Source organism: Anarhichas minor, unplaced genomic scaffold, assembly GCF_050575085.1.
Source record: "Anarhichas minor isolate MPS153535 unplaced genomic scaffold, ASM5057508v1 ptg000014l, whole genome shotgun sequence".
Classification (NCBI taxonomy): Eukaryota; Metazoa; Chordata; class Actinopteri; order Perciformes; family Anarhichadidae; genus Anarhichas; species Anarhichas minor.
The window spans coordinates 1,334,404-1,352,761 of record NW_027466460.1 but is presented as its reverse complement, the minus strand read 5'-3'; the positions used below and the strand labels follow the sequence as shown (position 1 = coordinate 1,352,761).

Here is an 18,358-nt window from a genome sequence, read left to right as displayed (position 1 = left end):
TACGGAGAGCAACGTCAAATAAAGACCTTAAGAGGAACATTTTACACTGGTAATCTTTTGTGAAAGACAAAATTCATGCGTTTACCTTCATGAGATGGTGATGATTGCAATTATTCCAGGAGAACTTCATGAGTCAACATGATATTCAAATAATGCAAATATGTCTTTTATTAACAGATTGTTTGGGTAATGAATCTAAAGCCCAGCAGTACATTAATAATTGTAATTATTTGTTATTTTATGTAACACCCAGCACTAGCCTGCTTATCCTGAAATAGCTTTAAAGGTTTGTGTGTGTGTGTGTGTGTGTGTGTGTGTGTGTGTGTGTGTGTGTGTGTGTGTGTGTGTGTGTGTGTGTGTGTGTGTGTGTGTGTGTGTGTGTGTGTGTGTGTGTGTGTGTGCGCGTGCGTGTGTTTTCTCCTAGTCTCCTATGAAGAGTGTTAACTGGACTGTACATAGCAACAAGAAGAGGGAGTGGGTTGCTATGTGGGCTACCTGTGCTTCGTAAGCGCTGCTGCTGTTGTGACTGAATGTTATAGACTCATCGTGTTTCCACGGCGCTAAAATCCTTAATCATTAATGATTATATATATGGTGGGGATCTGGATCGATGGTATCTGCAAATACTAGTCAATAGAGCAATTTCGGTTCACAAAAGAAAATAATTGTTTGTACATGTATGTGAATCAGAATGCCTTCTTATTACACCGTATCCTTATAGAGCGGTTCATATGATATCATTCAGAAAGTTATTTTTTATTCTTTTGTGCGTTCTCCTACGAATGTCCAGCCACATGAGCGATTGGTGCGCCTGCACAAGCCCCTGCAATGCAAAACATGTTGCTCAGGCAGCAAAACTACCTGCTTAGGTTTGGGAGACGGTCGTGGTTTAGGTTAAAATAAGTATGTTTGTTAGGTAACTTACTCTCGAGGCGTTAACAACCAAATGAAGGTAAATAAGTCAACGTTTACTTCCCGCCCTGTGTTTGTCTGACCCGCCCATCCACTTCTACCTCCTGCCCAGACCAACTTTGCCACTTTTTACACAACGCCACCTGACTTCCTTTAGGAAGCCATACTGGCTCACAATTCTGTGAGTTATTGACAAACTAGTACATTACTTCTTGTAGGTGTGAGTATGAACAGCCTGGCCATTTAGTACTCTTTTTCAACTCACCACACCCTGCAAATGTTAATCACACAGCACTTAGCACACGTTCGAAAAAATATCAAACCTTGATTATTTGCAAATAATATTCGACCTAATTCCATGATACAGCTTAACTGTTACCTTATGTGACCATTTCATTTGGAGAATAGCTGTTACAGTTGTTCCCCAGCACCAGGCAGTAAATATTTGAATAGTATTCTCCCTCCTTATAAAATCCTATTTGGTAAACCACTTTGGTGATGGTTGGTGAGTAATTACACAACTCTAGATAAATGAACACACACACAGCTCACCTCTGAAATGGTTTGAGATTAGTTTACTGCTCCACAGAGATGTCCGTTGGCGTATGACAGATATTAGCTGCACACAAGCCTGTGTAGTGTTGTCAGCAGTGGGATAGAGACCTCTTCTCTCTGGGGTAGAGGAATATAAGCTTTTTACCCTGTTCCTCCATAATAACACATTCTTGACCTTTAGCAAATGGCTCCTGCGAGGCTGTTTAAACTGCCTTTTCACAGATAACACATGCATCAATCTGTGTGCACAAACAGCATTTCTTTTAAGAGGCAGCTGTCCGATTGATGTTAACAGGAGCCATTTTCAAGCTGTTTACATCAAGGGGTCACATATCAGGCTCTGTGGACGTGAGCATATACTCTAGGATTTGTGTTGCTGAGGTAATTGGAGGACTGAGATCAGCCGCTAGGCTCGAGGCTGCTTTGGTCCGTCTAATAACTTTAAACTACAGCATGGGATTGAAGTGTACACACTGAATCTTTAACAGTTGAACTGCCATATGGAGTAAATAGTTTTCTTGTCAACAAAAACAATTTTGCGCAAATGTCTTTCTACCAGTAAGGTTGAGGTTAAGTGTAATTTAGTTCAAAAATAGAAACCGCACACGTCCTCCACTGTACATGTAAACTTAAATAGTAGGAAGGGTCAAAATGTCACAGAGCACTTGAAGACACATCCCATTTAATCTGGTGTACATTACATTACAGTCATTCCAATTCTATCACATTTCTACACCGTAGGCACAGCTACGGTAGCAATTTTTGAGGTTAAGTGTCTTGCTCAAGGACACATCAACATGCAACTCGCGGAGCCAGGGGATCAAACCGCCGATCCTCTGATTGAAGGACGGCCCTGCTCTCCACTTAGCCACAGTTGCCACTACGCGTCGGTGTAGCTGCTCAGCAGTCGAGTAGTATATCCTCTCATTGACCTGCAAATGCAAAGACCTGCAAAGATGTTGTGTCTTTAAGGATGTGTTGTTAGTGAAGATATTTGGGAAAAGGATGGAGAGATTTTTCAGAGTGGCAGAAATTAAGTAAGATGTTATCTTTTCTCTGTGAACTGATATTCGCTTTTTGTTTGAGTGGACTCCCAGAAACCACACTCAAGCTTAGTTGCAAAAAGCTACCATCTGAGACCATAAATATCTTGCTGTTGTATCAGAGCAAACAAAAGGCATCTGTTGTATCCTAGCTGATAGCCACAGAGTGAAAGAGTGCGCTGATCAAGACCTTTAGATACATGGGGTTGCTAAGGAACATGAATTTACACATAGCCTGTTCCCTCTACAGCAGCTGCGCCTCTTTAGAGCCCAGTAATGCATTCAGCTCAATCTGCCCAGGACCATGTGCACCACATTCAACAACTACTCTCCTGTGGCTCTGCCTAAGACAAAAGGCCTCAGCAGTGCTCGGAGTTTGGGGCCAGATTGAGCGGTAGATGCGTACAGGGGGAAAAAACTGGAATGGGCATTACCAGATGAACACAGATGAGAGGGAGACGACGGAGACAAAAGAAAGAGAGAAACATAAAGCTGCATGGTCTTATCAGGACTCCACGGGACATCTGCTGCTGTCATTGTGTCAGCTTTCATCCGTTTGTTAGTCAGACAGTCCTCGTTGATTATGACAGTGGCATATGTGTTGATGGTGTAGGTTTTCTTATAATGTCTTCTTGCCGGCGACAGACATGGCCGGAGACATTATGCGTTCAGGTTGTCTGTCCGGCCATTTTCGTGAACGTTGTATATCAGGAACGCCTGGAGGGAATTTCTTCAAATTTGGCCCAATCACCAACTGGACTCAAGGATGAACTGATCACTTTTGCAAAACACATTTGTGGCCATAACGCAATAATTCAAATGATATTTATGACACAAATGTCTGACTGGATGAAATGATGACGTGATGACATTTTTGGACAGGCATGGATGTAAACTACAACTTGACTGTCTGGAAGAGGCATAGAAGTGTGAGGCGGCGATTCCTGTTCCCATAGATAGGTATTCAAACATTTGGTGTTGAAATGTGTCCAGCATAGCTGACCAGAGTTTGATTGGAGAAAAACAAATCAAGTAACCGAAACATCAGCGTAAACACTGGGTTTTACTGATGTTTATGCTGATGCAGCAGTTCCTCTGATTTGAAGAGCTAGGGTTTGTTTCTAGCCAGTAAATCATACAGGGAGAAATCTATCAAAGAAGAGACAGACATTCCAATTCCTCCACTGACAGTAGCTTGAATGGTCCATAATGCAACACAGCTGGGAAACGTGTATATCTCAACCTGCATGAAATGCTGATCACTTACTGATGTAAAACCAGAGTAGACCAGACAAGTTAAGAGAAAGTGGGCACAACAAAAAGAATTTAATCAAACCACTTTACCACAAAATACTGGAATGTTCAAACACAAATACTGAAACTTCTGGAAATCATTTAACATCCTAGAATGATGGTATATAACATAGTCTTAAACTTGCTTTCAGAATACTAATTCATCAATTTTAATCTGGCGGTTTCCAGCTCTGGAGAATCTTTGCTCTTGCTCCAGTGCATGTTGATTCTAGTAGCTCCCCGAGTGCTCACACCCCTTCAGCCACTCTCACTCAGACTCAGACACATTTACTGCCATCTGGATGCTTCAATTATCAAGTCAGTCGAGCCTTCCTCTGCAACTTTGATTGCAAAATGAAATTATTTATTGGGCTGCTTTCTTTTGTACAGGAATAATGTCTTAATCTCAGTTTATATTTAGCCAAGTAATGGATCTTGTTATTCATATGTATGGGCTAAGTGGAGAGCAGGGCCGTCCTTCAATCAGAGGAGCGGCGGTTTGAACCGCTAGTTGCATGTCGATGTGTCCATGAGCAAGACACTTAACCCCAAAATTGCTCCCGTAGCTGTGCCTACGGTGTATGAATGTGATAGAATCTGAATTGTAAGACGCTTTGGATAAAAGCGGATAAAAGCTGTAATGTGTGGTATGTAATATGTTCTCACTCTCAACTCATTAAACACTGATGCTTGGTCAGTGCCCCTCTGTGTCTGATACGACGCACAGAGACACCCTTTAGTGTCTGTATGAGACGCACCGGCCTCTCATCTAACTCCAATGTAAACCCATCCACGTCAGTATTAGACGCTCAGAGCAACGGACACAGTATAAAGAGCAAATAAAGTCTGCTTAAGGCAGAGGTCAGGGTGGATGGTTTGATCAAACAACGGACAGGTGTCCAACTGAACAGACCATCATATCACAATCAAAAGGGCCCTTCGTCCTGGAACAGTTCCGTATGTGAATAATGTTGCAATGGAGATTTGCTTTTCACCCTGCAGGACCCTGCATGTGATTATGGCTGATTAGCTTATTAGTCCATGCTCGCAAATAATCAACAAAGAATCCAAATACAAGAACTCAGGAATCTTAGATTATGTTGTAATATCTGATGTTATTTTCTGTGATGTAAAGCTTTTCATCAAATTTGAAAGAAAAACATCAGACCCTGATTACAGTGACCAAACCTAACCTGCTGTTCCTTATTAGGGCATTTGTGTTTCACAGTAAAGCTCAACTGTCTCAACTTTGTACTCCTTTTGTCTCTGTCTGGCTCAGACTCCCTGGGTGGCCCGTTCCCGTCCACTTCACACCGATGCCACCACAAACCCAAGAGGTGCCTGCCTATCCAGTGCGGCAGCGTTGGCGGGCCCCTTCCCATCAGCCCACTGCTCTTTCATCCAAACGCCAAGGGATCCCAAATCGTCATGGACCTTGCCCAGAAGACAGTCAAGAGGCAGGCCAGTTTCTGCAATGCCATCACTTTCGGCAACAGGCCCATGGCACTCTATGAGCAAGTCCGCCTCAAGGTATTCTATGTCAGAGTGGAGCACTTGAGCTCCTTAAAGTCTGGGAGCTTTAAAGCTGACAAAATGATTGTACCGTTTTTATCTTAGGTTTACACTTAATATGTGGAGTTCCTCAGTGAAGATTCAACTACAGAGTGATTGCATTGGAATAGAAACCATGTAGAGTCAAATATTATGTAGAAGTTGAGAGTTGGGGGTGATTCACAGCCTCATGTCAAATGGCAGTCTCTACTTTTATCAAATTTCTAGGAAACAATTTTCCAAATAATACCAATAAAGCCACATATGGTTATCTTCTCCCCAGATTACTAAAAAGCAGTGTTGCTGGAGCGGGGCTCTACGTCTGGGCTTCACCGCCAAAGACCCCTCCAGGATAAACCCAGACAACCTGCCCAAGTACGCCTGCCCCGACCTGGTGTCCCAGACCGGCTTCTGGGCCAAGGCCCTGCCTGAGGAGTTTGCCAGCGAGGGCAGCATTATTGCCTTTTGGGTTGACAAGAAGGGCAGAGTCTTCTACCGCATTAATGAGTCCAGTCCCATGCTGTTCTTCAGTGGAGTCCGCACAGCCGAGCCCCTCTGGGCCCTCATCGATGTTTACGGTCTGACCCGCGGAGTGCAGCTGCTAGGTAAGCTGGTTGAAGAAGCATACAATGCAGAGCTAAATTACCAAACAGGAAACAGGGGCAACTGCCTCTGGGACCCAGACCCTCAGTGGGGCCTAAAAAAAATAGTTTGTGATAGATGGATTAACAGATTAGCGTAAACTAAAATTTGAATGAGTTTACCAGAATAGTATATAAAAGGGTATATAGAAGAATATGATAAGGTCATGGTTCTAACTATTTCTTGGCAGCCATTAGGAGGAACTGCATTGGCATCTTCATCTGGGACCACTTTCACGTTGGTGTTCATGTGTGAGGCTATGTATAGCGTGGGGGGTGAGACAAAAAGTCTGCAGGACAAAAATATTGATAGGTGCTGCAAATTCACAGCTTCAATAAATATGGTTGGCCATCAAAGTGAAATGACTCGCAATCGTCCATGACTGCCATTGCATTTGGCCTTTTGAGTTTCCTTAGAAGACAGTATGACAGCAGCATCACACATGTAAGCATTGCGCAAGGATGATTATAGAGGGCCAGCTGGCAAGTTGCCCCAGATGTAGATACCTATTTTCCATAACAGTCGTTGATGGCAGCTACTTTCTGTGTTTACATCTGGCGAGACTCAGAGACAAGCGTTTAAAATGAGTCACGTGTTTATTTGGAAAAGCTTCAGGGAGACTTGCCCCGGTTTTCGCGATGTTTTTCACTTTATTATCATTTTCCGAAATTTGTCTTACATCCCAAGAATTAAACTGTTCACATAAATACAAAAATACGAAACAAAATTAAACCATTAACAAAACCATACAACAAACATATAGAGTATAGAAAGTGGATGCAGTGCAATTCAATCACTCCCGTTTACATTCAGTGTTCCAGGTACATCTAACACAGCAGCACAAGTATTGTATGTGTTCGGACCAATCAGCTTCCTGTGAGGAACTTCTGGCAGCTAGGGGCGTGGCTTAGGTGTGTGAGAGACGACATGGAGAGGAGACTGTTGGCTGTTTCCAATAATGGCTCTTCAGGAGCCAATGACCTCCTGAAGAGTTCAGTGTAGATGCTGTAGTGTCATCAGTTCTACAGAACTGGAGGGTAATTATCCTCGTTGAAAGAAGTTTTCTAGTCTTCCGACCACTCAAAGCGCTGCATGTCAGGCACCTATTCACACCCATTCATACACTTAACCTAACCCTAAACCATACATCAGGACTATCGAGCCGGGGGATCGAACCGCCGTTCCTCTGATTGAAGGACGACACGCTCTACCACTGAGCCACATTTGTTCTACAAAGTTCCTGCCCCTTTTCCAGACAGTTTCCAACGATGGCTTATCCGATGGTTGTGTGAAACAAACCATCTTGTTTGGGTGCGCTGAAGATTAGAGGTGAGCTAACTTAACCCTGGGGTGCTCCTGAATCTCCTCAACAGAGGTGGCGAGTGCAAAACCACAGTCCACTGTGCCTCAAGGTCTGCTAGAGTGTTACTCTGGCCTTGATACCGTGTTTTAGCTAATGGTATGTAAACTGGTGTCCTCCCAGTATAACCTTGTGTTCTGGATATAACTAGTGAACGTTTTTTTTACGTGATGTCAAAGCATCTGTATCTGATCATTTTACGTTGTCACTGTCTTTTTTTTTTTTTAAAGCCATGAGATGTTTATTTCTGCAGATGACAAAGAAACAGTCCTTTCTAGAGGTTACCCTACCTGTTTTTGTATACAGTAAAGCCTTCCATGAAGCAATGGAACAAAAATGAACAAAGGCTATCTATATCTGGCCAATGTTTGGCCCCCGTGTTTACATAAAAGCATCGAAGGGGGGCTGCTGTGCATTATCAAGCTATGTTGGGTAGCTTAACATGCATGGCTTTGATGTGAGAGAATGTAGACACACATTTTTTTCCCTGGAGATCCAGTGCTGTCATCCTTCTGCTGTGAAAATAGACCAGGGGTCACATGGCTCATAGATATTGTAATTGTGTCTTCTGCGTTGAGTGGTATCTTCATGGTGGTGGGGGTGGATGTTTAGTGTCTTGAGTATTAGGGAGCCCATATTCTGTGTTTTCCCCTCTATGTTGGGGTTGGTTCATAACTCAAAGTCCTGTTGCTGAATGTAAGTCTGTCCTAGTAGATTACTGTTAGCAGCTGGACATCAGATAATGGGACAAACAGAAAATGCCAATATCAATTAGCGGAAACCAACTATTCAGGCTTACCCCCTCAAGGTTTGCTCTGATTGAAGTCTCTGTAACTCATCGTTCTGAGAGACGTCTGACCTCTTTGAAACTCTGCTCCAAGCACCCAAACCGGGCTTCTCCTTAGCCCAACTTAAGTCATTCCTACTGTCTTTTTACAGTCAGGCCATAGGCAGGGCCGCCTACAGAGCGGCTCATGTTCCTCAGGGGGCCAACTGACTGACATCTGCCCCCACAAACAAGGGCCTGTTCAAAGGGGTGGAACGCTACCGAAGGTCGAGATAGAAATACATCATCTAGACTAGACACGGCCCTTTGTGACGCTGAATGGCCAATTGTGTCAGCTCTGTGCATCACGTTTCTGTGCGCAACGCTCCATGAACCTTTTCCTATCCTCGGATAAGCCCTTGGGCTTCCACATCTGAGGCCTTCCTCTCGCTTTCACTCCTTATTTTATCTGACATTTGAGGAGCTGTTTTTCCTTTTTCCAGCCTCGGATTCTCAAATACACCCGCAGCTCTGCAGGCAGCACATAAAACAATAGAAATGGTAAAAAGGAAGCATTTTTTGCCGATACTAAATAGCCACCTCAGAACTAAATAAATAACATTTCTATTCTCTCCATATCAATGTTTTTCAGCAGCGAGTGAGATTATTCATTGTGCCTCCTTGGAAATACTATAATCCTCGCTACATAAAGCATGATTTAAAATTCTATGGTGGATTAAGTTTTCCCGCTCAAAGCCATTTTGAACAGTTCGTGTATGTAGGCCTTTCATAATGTAAATTATCGGGGGGGGCCTCCAGTGTCTGCATTCAGCAGGGATAGTACTACACACAGACGTCTTCATACCACTTGACGTGCTTCTCCAAGCTGTTGCATTATGTTGCTCCTGTGTATCACAGCTCACTCTCTGTGTGGAATTGGAATATGAAATTCAAAAATGCACAAAAACGGCATGTGTGAAACCCCACCCTGTCCTCCCTTATGAGCGACATTGCAACCTTAAAACAGGTAATTCACAATGAAGAGAACTATTCAGTGTTTATTCGTCAAGAAAAATAGTGCGGTGCCGTTTCACACACAGACCCAGACGTGTGTCATTAACATTAACCTTCCGAATGGGCACAACTTCCTCTGGGACAAGCAAGCGCCGATCGATGAATAGGTGACATCAAGTGAAAAGTATTTATCATTACTATTTCAGCTTTAGTGAGTTTCTCCAAAAATGTAGATTTATTTATCTATTACATTGTTATAAAGCAACCTGGTTGCTTGTAATTCATTAATGAAATAAAGAAGACTATTTTAGGTATGGATGGGTGTCCATACACATACCATTTACACTGGGGTGTAATTTACGCTTTTATAGTCTTCTGACCACTCAAAGCTCTTTAACACTACATCACCCATTCACACCAATTCATACACTGATAGCAGGCGCTGCCATGTAAGGTGCCAACTGCCCATCAGGACTATCTAACATTTATACAACATTCACACACCCAGATTGGGGTTGAGTGTCTTGCCCAAGGACACATCGACATGGACTAGCAGAGCCGAGGTCAAAGGACGACTCGCTCTACCACTGAGCCACAGCCGCCCCATAATACAAGATGTCAGCAGTAACTTAGACATCTTGTATTAGTGGTGTGCTCATTCTTCTGTGTGATGTGGAAGCTTGCTGGGTTCAGCTCACCCTTTACTTACCTGGGCAGGTGGTATGTTCCTGTTAGGTCCAATGACTTTCAGTGGAGCAGTGTGAGAGAAGAGGCTGCAGCTTTTTAAAAGCTTCACCTCAATTCACACGTTTCATTTCTGTCCTTTTGTTCCAGTCAACTTTTAGTTCATTTTTTTTATATCTTAGCACATGTTCAGAGCGAACGGTTTGCATGCGACTCTGTATTTTAAGATGTATCAGTTCAGCGTCCCGAGGCAGCTCTGAGGTCAGAGCAGAAGTAAAAGAGCGAAGGACAACCGCGGGCGACATTTGGAGCGGCTTTGATGTAGAAAAATTGAAATAGGAGCCGTATCATGGGATAATCCACCCCGATGGATTCACCAGGGTGATACATCATACATGGCAGAAACAAGGGGGGGGGGGGAGTGATTTAGTGGTTTCACACCCCTCTGAGCATGATGACAGCAATTTAGGAGTTTCCCCTCCCATCTTCCATCCTGCTAATGGAGCTAGGACAGAACAAATGATGTGGCATCCAACAAAATTCAGGGCCCTATACACAAGCAGCTTCTGTGGGCGAAAAAGAATTTTGGAAGAATGAAGAAATCTGAACAGAATGTACCAGTAACACTGAAAAAACAAGGTAAGCTCTTTTAAGTGAAATTGTCCTTTTTGAATAGGCCAAAACTGAAACGGCTGCCTACTGGAAGGCCTATTTCTAACAAACTTCAACAATCCAAAAGTGAAAATAGAACCATAGCTTATGTTTTAATCAGACTCTACCTGCCTTGATCACCATGTTTTTCCTCCTCCTCAGCTCTTGGTTTACTCAAGTGCTTTGAGTGGTTGGAAAGATAAGAAAAGCCCGATACAAGTACAGTCCATTTACTATTTGTCCTACTTTTAACCCTCTGAAAAGGATCCTCTGACTGGCATTAACATTAGCCAACTGTCTTTTTCAGTTTTTAGGATGGTAGCCCTATCATATGAATGTTGCAATGAATTCATTGATACCAAACAGGTCATGCTGATGTGAAATGGTTGCTTCTGTAATAACGTTTAGTGGGAGAAAAAAAGTTTTGATTTCACTTTTTTGGGTTTAAGACAAGATTAGTTTTCCCCACAGAGTAACCCATAAAGAGAGGCCAGAATACTTGAACACATCCATGTTTTTATGCTTGTGCCACAAAGAAAAGGTGTCAGACGCGGTGATGTCCTGCTTAGGTCCCTGACTTTACCTGGCCTTGAATGGGGAAAATACAATATTGCAGCGGTTTGGCAGAGTAATCTTTGGGGCACACTGAAGCTGTCCCCATGGGCTTGAAATCCAACAAGCTAAAAGAAGGTTGTTTAATTTATACCCAATGTCCCAGTCCCCAAGGTTAGCGGTCCTTCGAATGTGTACACACACATACACACACATGCACACAGAAGAACTTAACTTGACATTGGGAAGGCGGCTGAGTTACTGAGTAATTCCAGCTGTTGTAAAGCCAGCAGGACTCACAATTGTATGAGTCAGTCACAGTGCAGCTTTAATCAAGAGGGGCCCAGTGTGGGACTTCCCTGAAGGACGGGAGAATACAGTCTGATTGCAAAGCCTTGAGGCCACTAACACCTTTCAACCAGGTTGATTCAGAGAAGGGGTTTTCCAGTCTAGCTGTCAAACTCAAAGAATGCAGCAGTTAATTTAGTTTACACAGAAACATAGTGTCCTGGAAGAGGCTGTCTCTGTGGTCCATCAGAGAAAAACGCATTTACACTGCGTGGTGGAGACACTGAAGTCTGCTATGTTATGAGAGATTGTTCTCAGGTAATGGATTGAATGACACTGTATGTCTTGACAGGAGAATGAGGTCCCATTGCACCATCTGGAAGCAACAGTGTTTGCTGTCACTCTACGTGATTGGCAGAGCAGTTGTAGAAATGGCCAGAAAAAAACGATGCAGGTTTCTTACATGCATAATATGACACTCAAACATACAGTGGGTACGGAAAGTATTCAGACCCCTTTAAATTTTTCACTCTTTGTTTCATTGCAGCCATTTGCTAAAATCAAAAAAGTTAATTTTATTTCTCATTAATGTACACTCAGCACCCCATCTTGACAAAAAAAAACAGAAATGTAGAAATTTTTGCAAATTTATTAAAAAAGAAAAACTGAAATATCACATGGTCATAAGTATTCAGACCCTTTGCTCAGTATTGAGTAGACGCACCCTTTTGAGCTAGTACAGCCATGAGTCTTCTTGGGAATGATGCAACAAGTTTTTCACACCTGGATTTGGGGATCCTCTGCCATTCTTCCTTGCAGATCCTCTCCAGTTCCGTCAGGTTGGATGGTGAACGTTGGTGGACAGCCATTTTCAGGTCTCTCCAGAGATGCTCAATTTGGTTTAGGTCAGGGCTCTGGCTGAGCCAGTCAAGAATGGTCACAGAGTTGTTCCGAAGCCACTCCTTTGTTATTTTAGCTGTGTGCTTAGGGTCATTGTCTTGTTGGAAGGTGAACCTTCGGCCCAGTCTGAGGTCCAGAGCACTCTGGAAGAGGTTTTCTTCCAGGATATCTCTGTACTTGGCCGCATTCATCTTTCCTTCAATTGCAACCAGTCGTCCTGTCCCTGCAGCTGAAAAACACCCCCATAGCATGATGCTGCCACCACCATGTTTCACTGTTGGGATTGTATTGGGCAGGTGATGAGCAGTGCCTGGTTTTCTCCACACATACCGCTTAGAATTAACGCCAAAAAGTTCAATCTTGGTCTCATCAGACCAGAGAATCTTATTTCTCATAGTCTGGGAGTCCTTCATGTGTTTTTTGGCAAACTCTATGCAGGCTTTCATATGTCTTGCACTGAGGAGAGGCTTCCGTCGGGCCACTCTGCCATAAAGCCCCGACTGGTGGAGGGCTGCAGTGATAGTTGACTTTGTGGAACTTTCTCCCATCTCCCTACTGCATCTCTGGAGCTCAGCCACAGTGATCTTTGGGCTCTTCTTCCACGATTGCTCAGTTTGGCTGGACGGCCAGGTCTAGGAAGAGTTCTGGTCGTCCCAAACTTCTTCCATTTAAGGATTATGGAGGCCACTGTGCTCTTAGGAACCTTGAGTGCTGCAGAAATTCTTTTGTAACCTTGGCCAGATCTGTGCCTTGCCACAATTCTGTCTCTGAGCTCCTTGGGCAGTTCCTTCGACCTCATGATTCTCATTTGCTCTGACATGCACTGTGAGCTGTAAGGTCTTATATAGACAGGTGTGTGCCTTTCCTAATCAAGTCCAATCAGTTTAATTAAACACAGCTGGACTCCAATGAAGGAGTAGAACCATCTCAAGGAGGATCAGAAGAAATGGACAGCATGTGAGTTAAATATGAGTGTCACAGCAAAGGGTCTGAATACTTATGACCATGTGATATTTCAGTTTTTCTTTTTTAATAAATTTGCAAAAATTTCTACATTTCTGTTTTTTTCTGTCAAGATGGGGTGCTGAGTGTACATTAATGAGAAATAAAATGAACTTTTTTGATTTTAGCAAATGGCTGCAATGAAACAAAGAGTGAAAACTTTAAAGGGGTCTGAATACTTTCCGTACCCACTGTATATGCTCTTTCTTTGATCTATCTCTGCATATATATGAAACCACAAACTCGCGACGGTGGCACAGTGATAGAGCGGGGTTCGAATCCCCAACTCCGCTAGTCTATGTCGATGTGTCCTTGGGCAAGACACTTAACCCCAAATTGCTACCGTGGGCTGTGCCTGCAGTGTGTATGAATGGGTATAATTTAGTGGGCAAGTTAACGCGTTATTATCGCACACTGCTGAGCTGCTTCTCAAATTAATCTTCAGGTTTCCACTTCTATGTGTCATCTTCTGCTGACCTGCTATCGCTCCTTAATATTCACTGCCCCCGCTAAAAAAGACAAAAATGGGTCTATGGAAGGGAGGGGGGAGTGGAAGAGGTTCATCTGGTTGGTCTGGTGTTGACTCGCATGTAAATGTGGTGTTAGCCTCTCCTTGTTGGTGTAAAGCGTTCAACTAAAATTTAACGAGGTCCAGTTAGAGAGAATTTCCTCATGCAAAGGTTCGGAACGTCACCATAATGTCTAACTTGTGCTATGATTTTATGCCATATGTATTGAAGTAGCCAACAGTTGTATTAACGTTTGTAGTCAACAACTAACTGACTGTCAAATCAAATAAAGAAAGTTCAATTGAATAATATTTCAACAAAATGTATTTGTTTTCAAATTGAACTGGATGAATTATAAATAATACATAATCTAATAATAAATAAATGTTCTTCTCTCATTTCAAGTAAAATAAGGACTGCATTAAAAAAAAAAACATAACCTGTTTTCTTTGGCCCACGGCTACACGGGGACTAATTAGCATTAAAAACTTACTGCATATCTCAGGTCCTAGTGTTTAGAGAAACAAACACTTTTTAAATGTTACTTAATTCTACACTGGTAGACTAAAAAACACAATCAAGATGCAACACAGAATATTTGCAAGAAATTTGGCCCACTGGCTGTGCCTTGGCTCTCTCCGTACTATGCTCTGGCTCCGCTCCGAGGACTCCAGGAACATGAAGTCATCTGGAATGACAGAAGTCTATTAGGAACGTTTGTTGTGTTATCCAGCTCAGAGAGAGAGAGACAGACCAGGGTTCCCATACTTCTGGGAGAAACCCATTACTTTTCAGTGAAATGATGATTTGATTATTACGCGCACTTGACTGGTTTGACTTGGCAGGACACAGCCTCCCAGTTAATAGCAGCACTTATGTACAAGTCCTGATGCTTCACACAGACCCTCCAACAAAAACACACAAATCAGAAAAGATTGCGTAAATCTGCCTTTTCTGTACTTTGGAAATGTAGCTTAGTGCTGTAAAGACCTCTATGGATCAATCAAAGCAAGTTTAACAATGTTGTGTTTCTTGGCTTTAGTTTGCTTCATATCATTTATGATGCATGTTGGTCAGCGTGCTCTGAAGGCCAAGAAGAATAAACTGGATTTCTTTGATTTGGCATTTAGATTTTGAAGTTAGTGTACCTCGGCTGGATGCTCCAGGTCACTAAATACTTCTTTGAAGAGGTATCAGAAGTCAGGAGCAGAATAATTCCACTTCAACATACCTTTTCATTGGGGTAAACTAGAGGTAACTTGTCAAGATTTATGTGGCGTTCCCTGTTTTTCCTCATCTCTGTGTGTCTTTCCTGTGCTCAAGAAGTTATCTTACCAATAGTTCAAAGTGTGACGTTCAGTGAAGAGCCTCTGAAACTGCTCGGCCCTCTGAAGCAGCGCCAGCAGAGCCAACTCCACATTTACTGTTCCCTACCTGAGACAGAGGGACATCAGGGGGTCACATGGTGTATGAGTGTTCCTTTGTGACACACACTGTCATGGTGCCCGATCGCATACACCAGTCGAAAATATGGCAGCCATGTGCTGTGATTATGCTTCTATTATTATAGGCCCCACCCCCCTTGGTTCAGACCACGAAGCCTCGAAGTGTTAGGCATATAGGGAACAAATGTAAATGTTGATGGTGTCATTACACTGTGCAATCAACATTTACTTCATGATAAGTTAAAGCAAACACATTGTGGGAACACTGCTACATGAATAAAAAGAAGCCGGATGAGGCAAGGAACCTGAGCAGGCAGATGATCATACAGGATTCAAACCAAGGTTATCCAAAGACGACAAGGCTGAGCAGTGAAACTCTGACTTCCTGATTGTTTTTACCTCATAATAAAGATATTTAGATTAGAATTGCAACGATTAATTGATCATTTGATATTCGACCTCTACTATTTTTATAATCAACTAATCGCTTCAGTGATTTTTCAAACTGAAATGCCAAACGTTCTCTGGTTCTCAAATATACGTATTATAGGAGGAAAAAAAGCTCTCGGGCGCCACTAAGCCCCAGGTGCAGTGATGGTGTCTTATAGATGCTGTGTGAAATACAGGGCTAATGTCTACATCCAGTGAGTCGCACACACAGCCACCGCATCCACTGTGAATGGAAACATTAGTGCAGCTTTAGGAGCTGAACCAGTTTTCTAAATGATAGCAAAGGGGTGGACATGCATGAGTTGAGGCCTTCCCACCAGTGACAAATAATTAACCTCATATCAGCCTTCCTGCATGAGCACAGGAATAAAACAGGGGGGCTTAAATATAAGAACCTTATGATGGAGGTTATTAACGCTGAGGGCCTGGCATGCTGATTGGCGGGCGGGGGGGGCAGGCACATGCTGGATTCTGCCGATGACCTAAGGGACAGAGCTTTTGTGACTTAGCGGGCATTTTGCCTGGCTCTTTGTTATGGCCATGTGTCGCCCAGGGAGCCTGCTGCTATTTCCAAAAGCCCCGGGTTCAAAGCCGCCCAGCCCGATCAGGACTAGGGATTGGGCCAACGCCAGGGAATAAAGAACATCCCAAACATCTAGCACAAAGACCCCTCTGACTCCATCTCTCTCTCTCTCTCTCTCTCTCTCTCTCTCTCTCTCTCTCTCTCTCTCTCTCTCTCTCTCTCTCTCTCTCTCTCTCTCTCTCTCTCTCTCTCTCTCTCTCTCTCTCTCTCTCTCTCTATATCTCGGCCTCTCACTCGCTTGGTCGGTGTCTGAGCTATGCGCTGCCTCTTTGGTCTCCCTGACTTTATGCACTCCAAATCTCCCTGGATATCCGTCTCTAGCCTCTGCCTTCCCAGCTGATCCGAACAGTTCCCTTTGCACCTTCTGTCCTCATGTCCTGTTGTCTCTTCCAACAATCTCTCCTCTCCCATTTCATTCCCTCTTCCTAGTTACAGCTCTCTTTCTCTTCACCTTTGCCGACATCAGATGAAACCCTCCTGAGCCTATGGATAAAGATAAGCCCTGTGAGATAGATTGTGTGCGTGAGACAGAGTAAATCTCCCCTACCCCACCCCCCGCTCCGTCACCGGCTCAAACCCTTTGCGAGTTCCGTCTGCTCAGGCTAGCAAAGCCACTAAGCCCGTCTGTGCCACTATCCACCTCCCCAGGCACAGCATTAGCTAGCCTGCTTTGTGGCTATTCCCTAATCAAAAACATTTACAGCGTGAGCTAATGCCTGTGAGGGCCAAAACAGACACGCTGCCCCCACCCCGGGCCATGTATATACGATGGATTAGTCCAGCAGGTGCTTGATTATTCAAATTAAAACACACTCTCCAAAAGGCATTCCAAATGGGCTGACCCATAACTCTCACGCTCCCCTGCATGAACCAATGAATGGTTCAGTCCAACAGGTGCTACATTTGGTTTGAAATTCAATCAAAAGTAAAGAATCAGGTGATAAATCCCCCCCTCCCCCCTCTCCTCCCAGGCTCACAGTGTCAGCAGCTGCATCTTCCATGGCCCCATTACAATGTCCTCCTACATGAGACACACACACACACACACAATGTTTAATGCTGCTTTCGAAGTGCAAAATTCTGGCCTTGGCCAATGGGAGGGAGCATCTGTGAGTGGCGGATTTGAAAGGGACCAATTAGACAAAAGGATTGTATCAGCTAAAAACGCAGGTGCACCACGGTTAGCGAGCAGCAGCTGCTGAGCTCACAAACAGATACACACAAGAGTGCACACACACACACACACACGCACAAGCTTTTTCAAATGCATGGTAAATGTTCTCCAGTGCCTTGATTCATCTTTCTGTCCTGGAGGCTAACAACACATACAGTGCCTCCATCTCACCAGCCTTTGATGAATAAAATAGCCAAAGAAGAACACATGGCACACAAGCGAATAAGGCTTTGAAATGACTTCTCTTTGAAAAGTGAGCAAGGTAGAGGAAAAGGGAGAGGATGTAAGGAAGGAACATAAACCCTCGGAGAAGCTTTTTTGAAAATAGCTGATAAAGAGATATTTTTTAAGGAATCAATTTACTGTTTGTGTTGACACAGTCTGCGTTGGACTTGTCAGAGTGACACGCACAGAGAGAGCTCTGATTTGCGCCTGTTTGTAACCCTTCACCGACTCCTTCCAACATAAATCCAGCATTGTCACCTCCCCTTGCTCTCCGCTCTGTTCTCCCTCCCATCTGCTGTTATTCCCCACGACATGTCATCATCCTCTCAGCAGCTCCGGTCCCTATACCGCATGTCCCGGAGGTGTTGCAACAAAGTCTGTCCATTCGTAATCCAATTTAGGATGGAGTGATGGGCAGCGGAGAAATCCGTCTCTGGAAGACCCACACACATACAGTTTTGTTTGGTGATGTAATAGAAATCCTCCAATAAGTCGGAGAGAGTTGTCTGCCGCCGGCTCGGCATCCCAATCAGTTGTGCGGCTGAGCAGTTAGCATGCCTGCTGCTCTCTGTACGGCCAAAGGAGAGGCCTTCCCAGAGTCACATTAGGCTCTCTCTACTTCATTAAAGGCCTCCCTTTAGCAAGTGTCTCTCTGTCTGGAGAAAGTGCATAAATTCAGGAAATGGCAGATTGAGTTGTTCAATGACGACTTAACAGCCATACGTCGTCAGGCTGTGTTCATTCCCACAGCCCGTCGTC

At 43.8% G+C, this 18,358-nt stretch overlaps 2 protein-coding genes across 2 annotated transcripts in view; both read left to right on the top strand.

Moving 5' to 3' along the window:
* The window catches only part of LOC142949414 (STE20-like serine/threonine-protein kinase), a 254,312-nt gene that overhangs the window by 98,502 nt on the left and 137,452 nt on the right, over positions 1-18,358 (top strand). The window lies entirely within an intron of this gene.
* The window catches only part of neurl1aa (neuralized E3 ubiquitin protein ligase 1Aa), a 39,154-nt gene that overhangs the window by 5,997 nt on the left and 14,799 nt on the right, over positions 1-18,358 (top strand). Inside the window, exons 2-3 of the mRNA XM_076091976.1 lie at positions 5,083-5,333; positions 5,638-5,959. Of these exons, the coding sequence (XP_075948091.1) occupies positions 5,083-5,333; positions 5,638-5,959 (573 nt within the window). The remainder of the gene's footprint in view (positions 1-5,082; positions 5,334-5,637; positions 5,960-18,358) is intronic.